The 19,801-nt window shown below is 39.5% G+C and overlaps 1 protein-coding gene across 1 annotated transcript in view; it reads left to right on the top strand.

The window, feature by feature from the left end:
* Window positions 1–19,801, top strand: part of Nme8 (NME/NM23 family member 8) — a 53,014-nt gene that overhangs the window by 20,127 nt on the left and 13,086 nt on the right. The window contains exons 11-15 of the mRNA XM_027409260.2: window positions 12,994–13,138; window positions 13,862–13,969; window positions 14,665–14,816; window positions 18,292–18,436; window positions 19,419–19,649. Coding sequence (XP_027265061.2) covers window positions 12,994–13,138; window positions 13,862–13,969; window positions 14,665–14,816; window positions 18,292–18,436; window positions 19,419–19,649 — 781 coding nt within the window. The remainder of the gene's footprint in view (window positions 1–12,993; window positions 13,139–13,861; window positions 13,970–14,664; window positions 14,817–18,291; window positions 18,437–19,418; window positions 19,650–19,801) is intronic.

Below are 19,801 nucleotides of genomic sequence, written 5' to 3'. Positions count from 1 at the left end.
ACCTTTGAAATCCTTCTTTTCTATTGAGTTAAATTTCTCCTTGTTGATATTATTTTGTACATTCTTTGAAATATTATTATTCATATACATATACAACATATCTTGATCACATCTACTCTGGCTTACCCATAGTCACCCTATTGTATGTAAAATCACAGTCTAGCAGAGTGTTGGTCTCCTCCTTAAGCCTTTGAGAATAAATATAGTCCTTGCTTCCCCAGCCACCATTCAGTGTACATACCAGCAACCATGACTCCTGAATGTCATGACATAATCAACAGGAACTATGAACTGAATGCTTGTGTCCTCCTAAAATCAATGCTGAAATCTAATCACCATTATGATACTTTCAGAGAGTAGGGTCATTTGAAGTTAATTAAAGCATTCCTCATGAAGCTACCTTATAAAAGAGGACCCAGAGCAGGGTGTATATACCTGCAACCTCAACCCTTAGGAGGCTGAAGCAGAAACAGTGTTCAAGGTCACCTCTTATACCATATGAGATAAAAAGATAAAAAGTACCAACTATCAAGCAAGAAATGGGCTCACATGAGACACAGATTTGACAGTGTCATGGCTACATAGGAAATGTTTCCAACCATTAAAAATAAATGTCTTTCTTTGTAGAACTGTGAAATTCTGGGATAGCAACCCAAATCAAGTGGGGCAAGGGTGTTTTTTGGATGATGAAAGGATGGGTAGGCCAAAAGAAGGAGTCAAGTTTAATATTTTTATACTCTTCTAAATAGAGAGGTGTGGGTCCAGACAAGTCCTGCTATGTCACTCCACTGGCAATGTATGGCCTCCCCTGTCTATCCCCAACTACAGCCACTAAGCTTGACTTTGGCATGTAGAACTACAGTTACCTAAAGGTGTTCATGCTATGATCCACCCAAACTATGGGTATGCTACATTACTTGGTCAGAGAGACTCTACAGATGTGATAAGGTGAAAAACTTTGAGATTCAACCCAGCTGATTTTTCCAGATGGCCTTATCAATCCCATGTGTCCTTAAAGGCAGAGAGGGAAGCAGGACTGTGTGCCAGGCAGAAAGTATGAAAGAAGTCTATGGCTCACCATTGCTAGTTATGAAGGCTGGAAAAGAAGGCTACCAGCCAAGAAATGCAGCAAATCCTAGAAGCAAGGGAACAGCCAAGTTTGAAGCCAGCAAGAATATGAGGACCTCATCCCTACAAGCATAAGGATCCATATTTTGCCAATAATCTGGGTGACAAGAAAATGACTTCTCTAGAGTCTTCGGAAAGGAGAGTAGCCTGCTGATAACTCAAATTTGGTCTGTCAAGAACTAGACAGCTTCCAAACTGTATGACTTTTAAATTCTCTGGGAGAGGGTGGTGGGTGTGTGTATGAGACACTCACTTTGGGCATCTTCCTCTGTCATTCTTCACCGCATTTTTAGTCTTCAGATAGATTTTTCAGATAACTTGGATCTCACAGATTCAATGAATTGAGATGGCTGAGTACAGACAGGAAGTGAGATGGCTGGGCACACAGTAAGATGACTGGGCAAAGAAAGGATATAAGCAGGAAGAAACAGGAGCTCACTCTCTGGTCTGCTGAGATGCTAAGGAGGTAAGGTATGGCTGTGGCTTGCTCTTTCTTCTTTCTGATCTCTCAGCATTTTCCTCTATAACTGACTCCTGGTTTTTATTATTTAAACCAATTAACAGCTCCCTTTTACATTTTGGCATCCATGTGGCCAGAACATTAATGACAGGGCAGGGGCAAATCGCCCCACAATGTCCCCAGTTCAGACCTGAGAAAGCCATGGGTTCACTCAGTAGCAGGCCACACCTGACTCCACTTTGACTTCTGTCTATAGTCTATCATAAAAGTTTCCATTTTTATATCTTTCATATGTTACTTAGCTCAAATAAATAACTCCAAAGATCTTCTCAGCTTATTATAAAAGTATACGAGGCAAGTTTGTTCTGCTTTGATTCAAAAGAGGAAAATTTACATATCATTTAGAGAACTCCTGTCATATTTATGCCATCATAGTCAAAGCAGGACATCTATTGGTAGTTCTCGCTGCTAAAAATATTCTTGATGAAAACTGATTTTTTTTCCAAGACAAACTTGAGTGTACAACAGGGCGTGATATAGTTTTTTTAAAAAAAGAACCCAAGTAACCAGTGTATCTTTACTCATTTTTTCTCACTTACTCAGAATGCTATGCATATAGTAATTCATAATTTTTCAGAAAAGTTACATAATATTAGAAAATTCTATCCAGACTTAATAAAGTAAAAAAGTGACAATTCAAACTGACGTGTGCTAGAACCGATAAGAGGACATTGTGTGTGTGTGTGTGTGTGTGTGTGTGTGTGTGTGTGTGTGTGTGTGTGTGTTTACACAGAGAACAACCTCAGCTATCAGCTGTCATTCCTCAGACACCATCTACTTTTATTTTTGAGACAGGGTCTCTCACCAGTCTGGAATTTTTGGAGTACTCTGGGAAGACTGGCCAGGGATCCCTGGGATTCACCTGTTTCTGCTTCCCCAGTATGGGCATCATAATCATGACTGGATTTTTTCTATGAGCTCTGAGGATCAAACTCAGGAGGTCCTCATGCTTGCAAGGCAAGCACTTTATTAACTGAGCCTTGTCTCTAGCCCTTAAGCTCTTACATGGTATCACATTGTTTCAAATTTTGAAACAGTTAATTTGAGAATTAATGCTATAATGAATATGTTTAAGTATCATATGCTGTATTTCTAATGTATTCCTAGAAGTGAAAGATTCCTGTGTATAATTGACCATTTATAAAGACATTTGTATGTACTTTCACAATGCTTTTTATTTTATGTTTTATTAGTTCAAATTAGGAACAAGCTTGCTTCACATGACAATCCCTTCTCCATCTCCCTCCCCTTCCTCCTAGACCCCACCAGCCCCCTCCCCCCACCTTTTCCGCTCCCCATAGAGAGTAGGGCCTCCATGGGGGCTCCCCAAATTCCACAACATCATCCTGTGCCTGGCCTAGGCCCTCCCCCATGTGTCCAGGCCCAGAGAGCATCCCTTCACATGGGATGGGCTCTCAAAGTCCCTTCTTACACCAGGGAAAAATACTGATCCACTCCCAGGGGTCCCAAAGAGTGCAGAGGCCTCCTCATTGACATCCATGTTTAGGGGTCTGAATCAGTCTTGTGCTGGCCTTCCAGACAGCAGTCTGGGAACCATGTGCTCTCCCTTGTTCAGGCCAGATGTTTCTGTGAGATTCACCAGCCTGGTCCTGATCCCTTTGATTTTCATTCCTGCCACTCTGCAACTGGGTTTCAGGGTTCAATTCAGTGTATATCTGTGGGTGTCTGCCTCTGCTTCCATCAGCCACTGGACGAGGGCTCTAGGATGGCATACAAAGTAGTCATCAGTCTCATTATAGGGGAAGGACATTTATGGTAGCCTCTCCACCATTGCCTAGATTGTCAGTTGGTGTCATCCTTGTAGATCTCTGGAAATCTCCCTACTGCAAGATATCTCTTTGGACGGAAAATGGCTCCCTCTGTTATGATATCTCTCATCCTGCTCTCCTCTATTCTTCCCCTAACTCAACCTTTCTGATCCTCCATTTCCTCCTCTCCCCTCTTCTTCTCCTCCTCTCATTCTGCCAGCTCCCTCTCCCCTACCCTCATGCTCCGAATTAGCTCAGGAGATTCTGGCCTTTCCCATTCTCAGGGGACCATGCATTTTTCTCTTAGAGTCCTTCTTGATTCCTAGTTTCTTTGGTGAAGAGGATTGTAGGCTGGTAATCCTTTGCTCTATGTCTAAAATTCATATATGAGTGAGTACATACCATGTTTTGTCTTCTTGTGACTGGGTTACCTCACTCAGGATGGTTTCTTCTGGTTCCATCCATTTGCCTGCGAATTTCAAGATTCCATTGCTTTTTTCTGCTGAGTAGTACTCCATTGTGCAAATGAACTACATTTTCTTTATCCATTCTTTGGTCGAGGGGCATCTAGGTTGCTTCCAGTTTCTGACTATTACAATGCTGCTGTGAACACGGTTGACCATATGTCCTTGTTGTATGAACGTGCATTATTTGGGTATATGCCCAAGAGAGGAATTGCTGGATCTTGAGGTAGACTGCCCCCATTATGTGTGGGCCAGTTTTCCCTCCTAGATGGTGAGGGGTGGGGTCAGATCTTCCAAATACAGGGCCAGATAGCCTACTGCAGCAGCTGTAGAGGAGGAGGACAGTTTTCCCAGGGCCACCAAGGGTCTCCAGGTCAGCTCTCCTGCCCTACCTTAGCCGGAGTCTGTGTTGATGTCCATGGCCTGCCTTACAACTGAGGGCCATATGGATGTCCAAGGTCTGGGCTGCCACTTGAGGTCTTGTTGATGACTGAGGGCCATGCTGCTGCCATGGTCAGACTAATCAGATTAGTTTCTTTATTTAAATTTTAGAAGCACTCTTATTTTACACATCAACCCCTGATTATCCTGCCCTTCCATCCTCCCATGCCCCCCATCAGCCCCCACAAACCACCCCCACCCACTCCCCAAGGATAGTGAGACCTTCCATAGGGGACCATCAAAGTCATTCACATTATTTGGGGAAGAGCCTAGGCCCTCCGTTCATGTATCTGGGCTGCAATAGTATCCCTCCAAAGAGAATGGGCCCCCAATGTCTATTTGTGCACTAGAGATAAACACTGGCTCCATTGTTAGAGGTCCCATAGACTGCCCAGGCCTCCAAGCTGGCACCCACATTGAGAGGGCTTGGTTCGATCCAATGCTAGTCCCCCAACTTTACCACTAGGGTCTTCCTGCTCTCACTAGGTCAGATCAACTGTTTCTGCGGGTTTCTCCAGCACCTTCTTGGCTCCATACTGATTTCCAAAGTGGTCATACAAGTTTGCACTCCAACCAGCAATGGAGGAATGTTCCTCTTTCTCCATATCCTCTCTAGCTTAGACTGTCATTGGTGTTTTTGATTTTAGACATTCTGGCCAGTGTCAGGTGGTATCTGAGTTGTTTTGAGTTGCATTTACCTGATAGTCGAGGATGTTGAGCACTTTCTTAAGTGTCTTTCAGCCATTTTAGATTACTCTATTGAGAATTCTCTATTTAGTTCTGTACCTCACTGTTTAATTGGATAGTTTGGTGTTTTGGTGACTAGCTTCTTGAGTTCATTGTATAATTTGGAAATCAGCCCTCTGTCAGATGAGGGGTTGGTGAAGATCTCATCCCATTATGTGGGCTGCCTTTTTGTCTTGTTGACTGTGTGCTTTGCATTACAGAAGCTTCTCAGATTCAGGAGGTCCCATTTATTAATTGTCAATATCAATGTCTGTGATTCTGGTGTTAAGTTCAGGTCTCCTGTACCAATTCGCTCAAGGGTACTTCCCACTTTCTCTTCTAATAAGTTCAGAGTAGCTGTGTTTATGATGAGGTCTTTGATCCATTTTGACTTAAGTTTTGTGAATGGTGATAGATATGGGTCTATCTGCAATCTTCTACATGTCAGCATCCAGTTATTCCAGCAACATTTTTTGAAATGCTTTCTTTTTTCCATTGTATAATTTTAGCTTCTTTGTAAAAAAATCAGGTGTTCATAGGTGTATGTGTTAATATCAGGGTTTTCTATTTGATTCCATTGATCTACCTGTCTATTTTTGTGCGAATACCAAGCTGTTTTCAGGACTATGGCTCGATAATAGAGCTTGAAGTCAAGGGAAGGTGATACCTCCAGAAGTTGCTTTATTGTACAGGGTTGTTTTGGCTATCCTGTTTTTTTTTTTTTCATATAAAGTTGAATATTGTTCTTTCAAGGTCTGTGAAGAACTGTGTTGGGATTTTGGTGGGTATTGTGTTGAATGTATAGATTGCTTTTGGCAAGATTGCCATTTTTACTTTGTGTATTTTACCTATCCTAGAGAATGGGAGATCTTTCCATTTTCTGGTATCTTGTTTAATTTCTTTCTTTAAAGACTCAAAGTTCTTGCTATACAGGTCTTTCACTTCTTTGGTTAGTGTTACCGCAAGATACTTTATGTTGTTTGTGTCTATTGCAAAGCGTGATGTTTCTCTGATTTCTTTCTCAGCCCATTTACCATCTACGTATAGTAGGGCTACTGACTTTTCTGAGTTAATCTTGTATCCTGCCATTTTGATGAACGTGTTTATCAGCTGTAGGAGTTCCCTGGTAGAGTTTTATGGGTCATTTAAGTAAACTATTTTATCATCTGCAAATAGTGAAAGTTTGGCTTCGTCCTTTCCAATTTGTATCCTTTTGATCTCCTTTTGTTGTCTTATTGCTCTACCTAGCACTTCAAATACAATATTGAAGAGGTATGGAAAGAGTGGACAGCCCTGTCTTGTTCCGGATTTTAGATGAATCTCATTGAGTTTCTCTCCATTTAGTTTGATGTTGACTGTTGGTTTACTGTATATTGCTTTTACTGTGTTCCTGTTATTCCTGATCTCTCCAGGACCTTTATCATGAAGGGGTTTTGGATTTTGTCAAAGGTTTTTTCTGCATCTAGTGAGATGATCATAATATTTTTCTTTTTCAGTTTGTTTATATGGTGGATTACATTGATGGATTTTCATATGTTGAACCATCCCTGCATCACTGGGATGAAGTCTACTTGATCATCTTGGATTATTTTTTGATGTGTTCTTGGATTCCATTTGCCAGTATTTTGTTGAGTGTTTTTGCATCAATGTTCATGAGGGATATTGGTCTGTAGTTCTCTTTCTTAGTTGTATCTTGGGTACCAAGGTTATTGAAGCCTCATAAAAAGAGTTTGGCAATGACCCCTTTGCTTCTATTGTGTGGAATACTTTGAGGAGAATTGGTATTAGCTGTTCTTTGAATTTCTGGAAGAATTCTGCACTGGAGCCATCTATCCCTAGGCTTTTTTTTTTTTTCGGTTGGAAGACTTTTGATGACTGCTTCTATTTCATTAGGTGTTATAGGCCTATTTAAATTGCTTATCTGTTTTTTATTTAATATTGGTAAGGGATATCTATCCAGGACATTGTCCATTTCCATTAAATTTTTGATTTTTGTGGAGTACAGTTTTTCAAAGTATGTCCTGTTGATTCTCTGGATTTCCTCGGTGTCTGTTGTTATGTCCCACTTTTCATTTCTGATTTTGTTATTTAACATGCTTTCTCTCTGCCTTTTGGTTAGTTTGGATAGAGGGTTGTCTATCTTATTGATTTTCTCGAAGAACCAACTCTTTGTTTCATTGATTCTTTGACTTGTTTTCCTAGCTCCTACTTTATTAATTTCAGCCCTCAATTCGATTATTTCCTGGTGTCTACTCCTTTGGGGTGAGTTTGCTTCTTTGTGTTCTAGAGATTTCAGTTATGCTGTTAATTCTCTAGTGTGACTACTCTCCAATTTCTTCATGTGGGCACTTAGAGCTATGAACTTTCCTCTTAGCACTGCCTTCAAAGCGTCCCATAAGTTTGGGGATGTTGTGTCTTTATTCTTGTTGAATTCTAGGAAGTATTTAATTTCATTTTTTTATTTCTTCCTTCACTCAGGAATGATGCAATTGTGCATTGTTCAATCTCCATGAGTTTGTAGGGGTTCTGCAATTTGTGTTGTTGTTGAATTCTATCTGATAGGATACAGGTTGTTATTACAATTTTTTTGTATCTGTTGAGGTTTGCTGTGTTGCTGAGTGTGTGATCAATTTTAGAGAAGATTCCATGTGGAGCTGAGAAGAAAGTATATTCTTTTGTGTTTGGATGGGATGTTCTATAGATGTCTGTTAATCCTAACTGTGTCATAACTTTTGTTAGTTCCTTTGTTTCTTTGTTAAGTTTTTGTCTGGTGGTCCTGTCTAGTGGTGAGAGCGGGATGTTGAAGTGTCTCACTATAAGTGAATGGGGTTTTTAATGTGTGATTTGAGCTTTAGTAATGTTTCTTTTACGAATGTGGGTGCCTTCATATTTGGGGCATAGATGTTCATGATTGAGACTTCATGTTGATGGACTTTTCCTGTGTTGAATATGAATTGACCTCGTCATCTCTCTTGATTGATTTTAGTTTTAAGTCTAATTTGTTAGATATTAGGATAGCTACTCCAGCTTGTTTCTTGGGTCCATTTGATTGGAAAATCTTTTCCCAACCCTTTACTCTGAGGTCCTGTCTATCTTTGATGTTGAGATGTGTTTCTTGTATGCAGCAGAAGGATGGATTGTGTCTTGGTATCCATTCTGTTAGCCTGTGTCTTTTTATAGGCATCTTAAGACCATTGACATTGATGGATACTAATGTCCATTGATTGGTCATTCTTGTTTGTTTGTTGTTGGTGGTGCTATTGTGTGTGGATCCCCCCTTTTTTCTTTTGGTGTTTGGTAAAGTGGGGTTATCTATGCCTATATTTTTGTGAGTGCAGTTATCTTTCTTGGGTTGAAGTTTTCCTCCAATACTTTCTGTAAGCCTGGATTTGTGAATTGTATTGTTTAAATCTTGTTTTGTTATCGAATATCTTGTTTTCTCCATCTATAGTGATTGAAAACTTTGCTGGGTATACTAGTCTGGGCTGGCATCCATGTTCCCTTACTGTTTGTACAACATGTATCCAGGACATTCTGGCTTTCAAAGTTTCCATTGAGAAGTCAGGTGTAATTTGGATAGGTCTTCATTTATATGTTACTTGGCCTTTTTCTTTTGTTGCTCTTAATATTTTTTATTTATTCCATAAGTTTGGTGTTTTGATTATTATGCATTGAGGGGGCTTCTTTTTGTGATCTAGTCTATTTGGTGTTCTGTAAGCTTCTTATACTTTTATAGGCATATCCTTCTTTAGGTTGGGGGTGTTTTCTTCTATGATTTTGTTGAATATGTTTTCTGTACCCTTGAGCTATATTTCTTCACCTTCTATTCCTATTATTCTTAGGTTTGGCCTTTCCACAGTGTTCCATATTTCCTGGATATTTTGTGTTAGGGATATGTTGGACTTGAGATTTTCTTTGGTCAATGACAGTATATCCTCTAGCGAGTCTTCAACAACCAAGATTCTCTCTTCCATCTCTTGTATTCTATTGATTATACTTATATCTGCAGTTCCTGATTATTTACCCAGCTTTTCTATTTCCAGCATCCCCTCATTCTGTGTTTTCTTTATTGTTTCTATTTCATCTTTCAAGTCTTGAACTGTTTGAATTGTATTCTTCACTTGTTTGTCTGTTTTTTTCTTGGCTTTCTTTACATTCTTTAAGAGATTTGTTTATTTCTTGAATTTTTTGGTTTTTCTTTTCCTCCATTTCAAGTATTATTTGTTCATTTTTTTTCTTCTATTTCTTTAAGTGATTTTCTCACTTCCTCTTCTAGGGTGTCTATTGTCTTCATAAAATTGTTTTTAAGGTCCTTCTCTTCTGCTTCATCTGCATTGGGATTTTCAGGTTTTACTGAAGTGTGGAGTCCCTAGATTCTGGTGGTGTCATATTGGTCTTTCGTTTGTTGAGTATGTTCTTATACTGTCGTCTTTCCATCCCTTCTTTGAGTGGGTGCAGGTGGGGTCTCTCCTTCTCCTCTAGTCTCGTGGTGGTGTAGGTGGGCCAAGACTTGTGGATAACTGAATTGTCCTGCCTCTCCTGGTGTTCTCCTCACTCAAGCAGAGGATGTGGGGGGGCAAGACTCAAGTGGAGGGCAGAGGGCAGAGGGTGGGCAAAGACTGAGGTGTGGCCAGACTTGGGGTGATTCATCCTGCCAGGGCAGGTCTACTATGAGTGGAGCAGACCCAGCAAGCTCCAATCAGGGGATGGAGGTGGAGCTCACTTTCACCTCCAGCAGTGGGCAGAGGGCAGGGTGGGGGGGCAAGACTGAGGTGTGGCCAGACTCAGAGTAGTCTGTCTTGCTGGGGTGGGTCCACTAGAGCAGAGCAGATCCAGCAAGTTCCAAGGGGGGATGGAGGGAGAGACCACACTCATCTCAAGCAAAGGCTGGAGGAGCCTGATTAGTTTTCAACTTAATTTTTATTTAAGTTTATTTACTTGGTCTGTTTAGTACTGCCTTGACTTTTATTAAATTATTTTTATTTTTTGAGGTCATTATATAATTATCTAAATTTTCTCCTTACCTTTCCCCACTCTAAACTTTCTCATACACTCCTCCTTGCTCTCAGAAGCCCACATTTTGAGCATCTTTTTAAAGATATATGATCTTCATACCACACAATTCATCATTCAGAATTCTGCCACATTTATTTATTTATTTATTTATTTATTTATTTATTTATTTTGCTCAGACAGTGGTTACATGTGATTTCCTGAGGTCACTCCTCTCTTAATGTCTTCAGGGGTTGCCTGCAGAGTTGCTCTGACACTCAACCCCATCCCAAATATAAATGGTGTACTCTATGCTTGTGACAAACATCGATGCCACAGTGTACACCAGATGATCTCTATATGACTTGCAATATGTAATGCAGTGCAAATGGTTTGTTTAGCAAAAAGTAATAAAAATATTTATGTGTTCAATATACATTCAGCAGCCCTACAGACCTAACTGTCTTACAAGTTGCATTTGTTTGAATCTATAGATGTTGAACTTTTGAGGTCTGACCACCCTTGGTATTTGGCCAATAATACTTTCCTAGGTAGTAGGAATATTCTGAGAAATTTAATGCTGTGAGGTTACAGCTGTTGCATATGTCACTAGGATCATTTGCTCCCTGTCGTATCATCTATCTTAGAGTTAGAATTTTGAGTCTTTTGTATTTGCATTGTGCCATGTTATTAATTAGCTGAAGGACTGACCATGAATACAGCCAGGCAGAAATGATTTCTGTAGTAGGATATATATGACGATTAACCTCAGAGCAAAGACCTTATTTCCTTTGCAGTAAGAGAGAGATTCTCGGGATCTGCAGATTAGAAGAGTGCTAGTGGCAGAAAGCTGAAGATGTTTCCATTTACTCATACCTTATTATTATAAAAATGAAAAAGCATCATCCTTGGCTGAAAGAGATAACTCTTTGCTGCATATGAACCATCAAGATGACTACCCCTTTCTTATTCTGTATATGCCATCTCTGCTTCTCAATGACTGTTTATCTGCAGATGCCCCTTATTCTCTTCCAACATTGCCTTCTCCCCCCAAGAGTGAAGTTATCTGGTTAAGACAGGAATATACTCGAACAGGTTAATGAACATAATTCAGTGATACACTTACAAAACCCAAAACCTCCAGGGGATCTTAGTACCCTTAGATGGTCCTTGCTTCTTTGTTCCTGTATAATGACATCTCTTCAACAGATTGTTTATTGTGTCTGAAAGCTTCTCATCTTTCCCATGCCTTCCTCCTCCCATGTGTGCTCTGTCTGAACTCTCAGTCAGACTTGCTCCAAATTTAAATTCAACTCTCACTCTCTTTCTTCTCTCTCCTCTGTCTCTCCTGTCTTTCCTCTCTCCTCCCTCTCTCTTTCTCTCCCTCCACCTCTTTCTCTCCAACATTTAACATTATTTTTAGTCCATGTCAGATGCCTTGGTTTGGACTGCATTTGAGTATCAGACTCCCATTAATGGACAACTAAGACATCTTTTCCATTTTTTTTCTAAAGAAAGCAAATACACTCTGGGCAATGAAAGAAAGATCAAATTTTGAAGAGTTTATGAAATGTTATTGCTTAAACAAAATTGGTTTTCTTTAATAGAGGCTAAGAAAATAACATATTGCTGTCACAGCTTAGGGACCTTAGAGCTGCTTGAAGTTGCTGGGATGATGATAAAAGGGGGAAAGCAAATTGAAACTGTTTCTCAGGCACCCTAATCTACTGGTCCTTGGTTTGATTATAGTCTCAATTTTTGACCATTTTTGGCTTAAGATTGACAATTAATAGTGACAACCATGATGCTATTACAGCTAAAGAAACTACGCTTATCTGAAGTGGTAGTTGGTTATCCTTGTGTATGCCTTCCTTAGTTTTATTCTCTTTGATTCTGGTTGAAAAAAAAAAACTATCAACCAGACATAGTACTTACTGGGCTCTGAGTTAAGATTTGTATTTTTGGCTCATCCAGTGGTGTCTACAGATCCCAGCATCATGTCCTCAGCTATATGAAGCAGAAAACCAATGTAGAGCAGGGAGATTTTCACTAGATACGTCTTTCAGAACCATCTCAGAATTTTCTTTGTACATGTCATATATCACATATGAGTTCATTTCTATATCGTGCATGAGGAAGAATGGAAATTGACTTATTTTCTGGTCTTCAACAGAGAGAATCAGGCTAGTGAGAAGGAGATTGAGAAATACTTTTGGATATTCAGTCAACTTATTTCTTTCCAAATAGACAAGTAAAATAATAGCCTACTGTTTATAAATATTTATATTAGAATTGGTTAAATTTTTTCTATTACTGTAGAGAGGCACTATGACTAAGGCAACACAAAAAAGAAAATATTTAATTGATTGGTTCCTGATAGTTTCAGAGGGCTAGTCCATAACCATCGTGCCAGGAAGCATTGTGGCAGGCAGCCAAATATAGCACTAGAGCAATTGCTAAGAGCTTACATCTGATTTTCAAGATGCAGGCAGAGAAAGAGAGAACTGCTGGCAATGACATGTGCTTCTTCACCTCAAAGCACACAAGCAGTGACACATCTTCTCTAATAAGGACACACATCCTAAGCCTTTACAAAGTCCCACCAACTTAGGACCAAACATTCAAATATATGAACCTATGGGGGCCATTTTCACTCAGGTCACCACATATCTGCATATATATGGTACATGTGCAGCAAAAGAAATTACTTCCTGAGGCTTCTTTGTGTGTTTGTGAATAATTACAATGTGGTAAGAAAATTTGAAGCAATATTATAATTGACAGATTAAGAAGTGCTATTCATCTTGAAACCTGAGAAGCTGTTTTTGTGAATGTTTACATTTCCCAAAATATTAGACACATAAGATACCTCACAATGCTTCACCATGTACTGTGTTTGTAGCCAGGAATCTGGAAGTTTGAAACTTACTTTGTTATGACTGTTTTTCTTTAGATGATGTTTTGAAAATTATTCAGAATGACGGTTTCACCATACTGATGCAGAGAAAGATAATTTTATCAGAGGAAGAAGCCAGAACAATGACCAAGGACTATGAGGATGAAGAGTATTTTAATAATCTTTTATCTTACATGTCTAGGTAAAGCAGTGTTCAGATTTCGAAAGTTCTATGATCTATTTTCCACTCATTTCAATCTTAAGCTTTCTTTTTATTAGATTGACAAACTTCTACTAAATTCTATAAACAAATTCCTGGCCTATGTCTTTGTCAGTCTTGTTACTGTCCTCATTCTCTGCTCAAATATCTGTTTGCTCTTCATTCCTGGAATACTGTTAGAGCAAGTAATAGGTCCCATGGACACAGACACATACCTGTTTCCAGTTGAGTTGGATGCAGAATTCCAGAGAGGGCAACATTACCAAATCCAAACTGAGAACTGTTTGGCCCTTTGAGCAGTCTAATTACTCTTTTGGGGGCCTTTTATCACCTTCAATATCACACATCCTGGAGAAGAAATGAGATATTAGAAAGTTGCCAGATTATCTAGAGAAGTAACTGAAATGCAGCTGAAACAAAAATCCAGTCAGGTTACATAAACCAACCAGAGCATGACAGCCTAGAAGAAACAACTATAATGAACTGGGGTCCTACCATTTCATTTCTGTCTTTCTTCCCAGGTCATATAAGTATTGAGTGGATGCCAACATGTATTAATGTTGGACTCCTTAGAGATCATTTGAAATGCTTCAGTCAGTTTAACACACACACACACACACACACACACACACACTTGTATTTTCTCTATATCACTATCTACTAAGACATTCTTTCATTAACCTTTGGTTTTGCTTTTTCTAACAGTAATCAATCTTACATCCTTGTTCTGTTGAGAGAACATGCTGTGAAATATTGGAAAGATTTAATAGGACCAAAAAATGTTGAGGAAGCTTATACAGTTTTTCCAGAGAGGTACTGCTCACACCATGATTCCCTACCCTTTTTCATGCAATGCAATTTAATTTCTTTTTAAGTCTAAGATACAGGAAGTACAGTTTTAGTCTGAGAGGGAAAGATTTTCCGGTAGAATAATTGACTGCTTTTTGTGGAGATCTCATTTAACATAAGCTTGAATTACTATGGTTTTTCAAGAAAAGGTGGGATGCTTGACTTGGGCCTGGAAACTAAAAACCTAACTAGTGGTTTCCATAAACCACAATTTATGACAAATTACCTCAATTAAAGCTGTGATCACAGTTTCAATGTCTTTAATTGATCATAAGAGTTTTGAAATACTTAGGAGAAAAATGAAGATAAGCCTTAACACCACTATATAGAGAACTTTAATTTAACCAAGTGAGGTCATGTAGCTAGCTATGATTCTAGTCCAGGCCTTTTCTCTGCAGGGGTCCCTGTTCTAGTTGTCCATTGTAATATTCGTTAATAATGGGATTTAAATGTTCACATATTTCCTTTCTAATGTTTGGCACCTCCCTGAAAGGACATAGTATATCTAAGTCACTGGCTAATTATTTCCTTTTGCACAGTACCTAGATATGGAATGGGTAGTGTTAAATGATATTTTTTTCAGTAAATAAATAAGTAGTGTTATTTACATTAGATTGTTATATTACATTCAATTTTTGACTTGGCCTCTCTTTTCAAAGTTTATGTGCACAATTTTCCAAAGGAACTTTTCCTATTAACCAGTTCTATGGAAGCAGTTCCAAGGAAGCAGCTGAGAAGGAAATAGAATATTTCTTCCCTCCTCAGACAACACTGGCATTGATTAAACCTCATGTGACCGAGGAACAAAGAAGTAAGCATATACTATATCATCAAGTCCTGACATTTTATCCTCTGCTTGATTCATTCTACAAGATGCTTTTTTCCCTGAATTTTCTAGTTGAGATATTAAGCTTTTCAATTTTAACATTATTTTAGCTTGTTTTCCCTTTAATTTTTTAAATGAATTTAGTCTTCAAATCCTGACATTACTCAAGTACTTACTTTTATCAACATGGACTTAAGTGTTCATTCATATTTTCTTTAAATTCATTGAATTATTTGATAAAGTTTATGAATGTTCTTTTAAATTATGCCTCCTGGACTCTTCTGCAGGAATAGTGGTTTTGATGGGAGACATACTGTTTTGGCCATTCCTGTTGCTTTTGTTTTTGTGATCTAACCCAGGCATGTGGAACTTTTTGGTTGTGTGTCTGATATGATAGTCTAGTTTTCCTTAGATTGGGCCAGTGGAGGAGTTTACCTGAGTTAGGTCAGGTAAAGCTGGTTAATGAGCTGTTTAACTGTTCAACCACGGAAGCTGGCCCCCAAACCATGGGGGTAGAGCTAGTCCAGGCAAGGGGGTTTTGTATGTACAACGGGTTCAAAGATACAGGTTTAGGACTAAGATTGTTGCTTAGTGGATGACAGAGGGTTTTGGTGAGGGGTACTAATGGGGAGAAGTGATTTTCCCAGGAAAGGTGTCTCTGTCACAAAAAGGGCTCAAAGACCTAACAAGGAAGGGTGGTTCTTGGGCTATGGGTCTGGAACTAAGCCAGGAAAGATGACTCATACACAAAGAACCACTTTTTTGATTAATTGTTGAGATAAATGGGACTACATCACTGTAGATGTTGCCACTCCTGGGCAGATGTTTCTGTTTAAGAAAGCAGGATGAGTCAGACATAAGGAGCAAGTGCATCAACACTGTTCTTTTAGGGCTTCTACTTCAGTTCCGGACTAAGTTAGGCCCTGCCCTAACTTCCTGTAATGATAGACATAGTGAGAGACCACTGGTCAAAGCCATCGTCAGTTGCAGTAGAAGCCTGATGATGGAGGGGGTCATTGAGAGAAGGTTTGGCAGCCTATGGCAAGGTCTGAGTCCCTGAAAGAGCCCAGAAGCTATTGGCTCAATTGCAGCAGAGACCCCAGAGTTCTGGAGATGTCAGGATGATGGGACAACCACTAAGGACAGCAGCATGTGTGGAGTGGAGTGGGCCTGAGCCTATGAGACAAGCTGTCTTGTGCTGCAAACAACAAATTTGAAGACATGGGTTCTCTTTAGAGCCCAGAGGATTGTGAATAGGTCTTAGACATCAAACACTGAGACTTTTACACCACAATACTGTTTTGCTTTGATTTGACTGTGACTGTGAACTCATTCTCCCCTCTTGGAGTAAGGAAGTATTTACCTCTTTTTTTTTTATTTCTACAGGTGCTCACAGTTGACTTTGAACTTTTAAAGAGACTTTTGAGTTTAGAGAGACTTTAAAGTTTTAAAGAGACCAGATATTTTAGCCTTGAAGTTTGAGGCTTTGGATGCTTTTAAAGACTGGGTTTTGTGAAGACTAGGAGTTTTAAATTTGGGATGTTTGAAATTGTGATATTAATGTTAACATGACATCAGAGGACAAAAGGACCAGTAAGGTCATAGTTGGATGGTGATGTGTTTGTGGGACAGCTGGCAAATGGTTAGCTTGACACAAGCTAGATTCATTTAAGAAGGAAGAACCTCAATTGAGAAAAATACTCTCACTGGGTTGGACTGCCAGCAAATCTATAGGATATTTTTCTTTGATTATTTATAACTGAAGTAAGAAAACCTAACTCATTGTGGGCAGTGCCAATCCTGGAAAGATGGTCCTAAGGTTTTTTAAATTAAAACAATATATTTTGCACACCAATCCTAGTTCCCTCTCCCTCCTGCCCCCCATTCCTCCCACCATCTCCCCATCTCACCACTCCCATCCACTTCTCAGAGAGGGTGAGGTCTCCCATGGGAGATCATCAAAGTCTGTCACATTATTTGGGACAGGACCTAGGCCTTCCCCCATGTATCTAGGCTGAGAGAGTATCCCTCCATAGGGAATGGACTCCCAGAGCCCATTTGTGCATTAGGGATAAATACTGGTTCCACTACCAGAGGCCCCATATATGAATGTATTTTTATACTGTCATCTACCCATCTTTTCATCTCTTCCTACAGTGGGTGCAGATGGGGCATACCCAGGGGGTGAGGCCAAGTCTCTGATGTTGGCAGATGCAGCCCTGGATGGTTTGGGGCTGTCCCCTGGTCTGTCTCCTGGTGCAGATAGGGCCAAGGCTCAGATTGGTCATAAGTTTTAGAAGAACTGTAACCAGACTGAGCAAGCCATGGTGAGCTGGCCAGTAAGAAGTGCATCTTCATTATTTTTGCTTCATTTTCTGCCTCTTAAATTCCTGCCCTAACTTCCTCCAATGATGGATTCTGATGTGGAAGTGTAAGATGAAATAACCCCTATTCTCCCCAAGTTGTTTTCAATTATGGAGTTTTATCATGGCAGTAGAAACATCAACTAAGACACACTGCTTTGTGACAACACCTTGCTCTATCCGTGCCTAACACAAAAGTCAACATTTCTAGAAATAAGAATTCCTGAGAGTCCAGAGATAATAGTTTCCTTTACTGTGGTTTAGGAACCATACATATTATTCTTTATAATATCATTTTCTTATGACAAATTTATAGGATTGGCCCATTTCTCTTGTATGCTTTGTAGTCTCACATTTCTTACTAGAGGGTCTCCTGGGGTAGATCATAGCTGTCTCCTTGCCAGCAGGAAAGGCCCAGGCTTCTTCGGGTTTTCCATTGATTAGGTCTCACTCACCTTTCCTCCCAGCCTAGCACCTCTGAATGTTTTTATTTGGAGTAAAACAAATCATTTCTTTCCTATGTACTTTGCATGCTCTGGTATCAAGTGCATTTCCTTTAGCTGTGTCTTTCTCCTTTCCTCTTCCTCCTTCCAATGCATCTTGTCTTTTCCAACTCTTCTTCCTTTACTAGAAAGCTCCAAGTCTTTTAGTTGGTTCCCCTTGGTCTGGAGAATGCAGGCTTCAGTGAGCAGGCTCTTGGTGAGATTCTTACAGGGTTTACTGTAATGATGCACTCAGCAGCGCCTTTTCACTTCAGGAAAGAATTTTCACCTTGGCTCTTCCCCAGGACAGATCATATAAGGTATTCTTGGGCATTTGGTGACTAACGATGAAAACATATCTTCATGTTTATCATGCCAGCAGATCTCCTTTTTCCGTTTGACTCTCCATAAGTTGAACAAAGTGGGAGATTCATGCTAAAATTCTGAAGGTCTTCTGACTGTTAATCTGGTGCTTTTTGATTTTACACAATTGTGCATATAGATAAACAGCAAGATGCAAGTTGAACTATTATTTTCCTCTATTATTTTGATCTTGAATATACTATGAACATGGAGGAAATGACCTACAATGTTACCTAATGTTTGTTTCCTCAGTGGAGATCCTGAAAACCATTAAGGAGGCAGGATTTGAGATAACCCTGCTGAAGGAAATACACTTGACTCCTGAATATGCAAACCAAGTTTATTACAAAATAACAGGAAAGGACTTTTATAAAAATGTGGTGGAAGCCTTATCTTCGTAAGTTTCTGAAATGTGGTTTTTTGTATTGTAGCCATGGATGGTAATTGTATGCTATAGGAACTGTGGGAAACAAATTATTTTTTAATAACTTTATATTTAATTTGACTCAAGAAAAGACTTCTTGTTAACTTTTAAAGTTTATTTATTTTTACAATTTCTTCTCTCATTCCCTTCCTTCTCATCCCTCCTCCTTCTATTTCTTTAGCTCTTCACAATACATGTAGAATCTGCCAGGGCTTAAGATTCTTGCTTAGCCAATGCAAAACTATGCTTAACTCTCCTTTTCTGTAAAATGGAGAGGAAACCACAAGACCACTTCACAGGACATGAGGATGACTGAGAACCTGCAACATAAACACTAAGAAAGTGAGGTTCCAGGTACATCTGTTGTAGGTGACATTTCCTGGGGTGAGTTCATGATTCAGGCTATGTATTTAGGGGATTTGTGGTGGGGGGGGGGAAGGAAAGAGAGGCAGGAGGATCAGGAGGAAGAGGTCAGGGTGAGAGTACTCTACAGATGACCAAAATTTCTGCTTACCATCTAGCCTGGCCATCCAAGTGGTTCTGCATTGAGCTGAGGTAAGACATCTTTGTCCCAGGTACCAGGCAATCACTAGATAGAACACACCTAGGGAATGAAGGTGGCCTGTGCAAGATGGCTTTCTGCAGTGGAGGCAACCCCTAAAATGCTAGAGGCTGAAGGGTGGACATAAAACAAAAGTCCTAGGCCCATGTTAATGTTTGTGTGGTCCCAAAAGTAGTGAAACTATAACTCTATTCACATTAATTCTTTAGAATTAAATTACAGCACTCAATTAACACAAAACGTATTGAAGAAGGAAAACAACAACAACAAAAGCACAGGATCATTGTTAGGAAAAAATGCTCTGGATATGGACCAGAAGTATTCTGTCTTTAACCCTGTGTGCAATTCATACCCTTGAAGGAGCCTGCCTTCTAAAAGAATCACTATTTGCAGGGGCATATCTGTAATCATGGCTCTGACCAAGTGGAATGCTGTTGCAGAATGGAAAAAAATGATGGGTGCAGTAGATCCAGAAGAAGCAAAACTGCTCTCCCCAAATTCCTTGCGAGCCAAATATGGAATAGACATTTTGAGAAATGCTGTCCATGGGGCATCTAACTTATCTGAAGCAACAACTGTCATCAGTAGTATATTCACAGAGGATAATCCTGAGGATGAAGAACAGTAGAGTATGTACTACTAAGTGTATACTTTAATGACTTTTGTTTTCTTTTTTAATTTTATTTTGAGATTATAATATAATTACAACTTCCCTTTCCTCTCTCCAAAGCCTCCCATGTACCCACCCCTACTCTCCTTCAAATTCACGCCTCTTT

Source organism: Cricetulus griseus, chromosome 3 (assembly GCF_003668045.3).
Source record: "Cricetulus griseus strain 17A/GY chromosome 3, alternate assembly CriGri-PICRH-1.0, whole genome shotgun sequence".
Classification (NCBI taxonomy): Eukaryota; Metazoa; Chordata; class Mammalia; order Rodentia; family Cricetidae; genus Cricetulus; species Cricetulus griseus.
The sequence above is the reverse complement of the archived record's forward strand: the minus strand, read 5'-3'. Positions and strand labels throughout refer to the sequence as shown.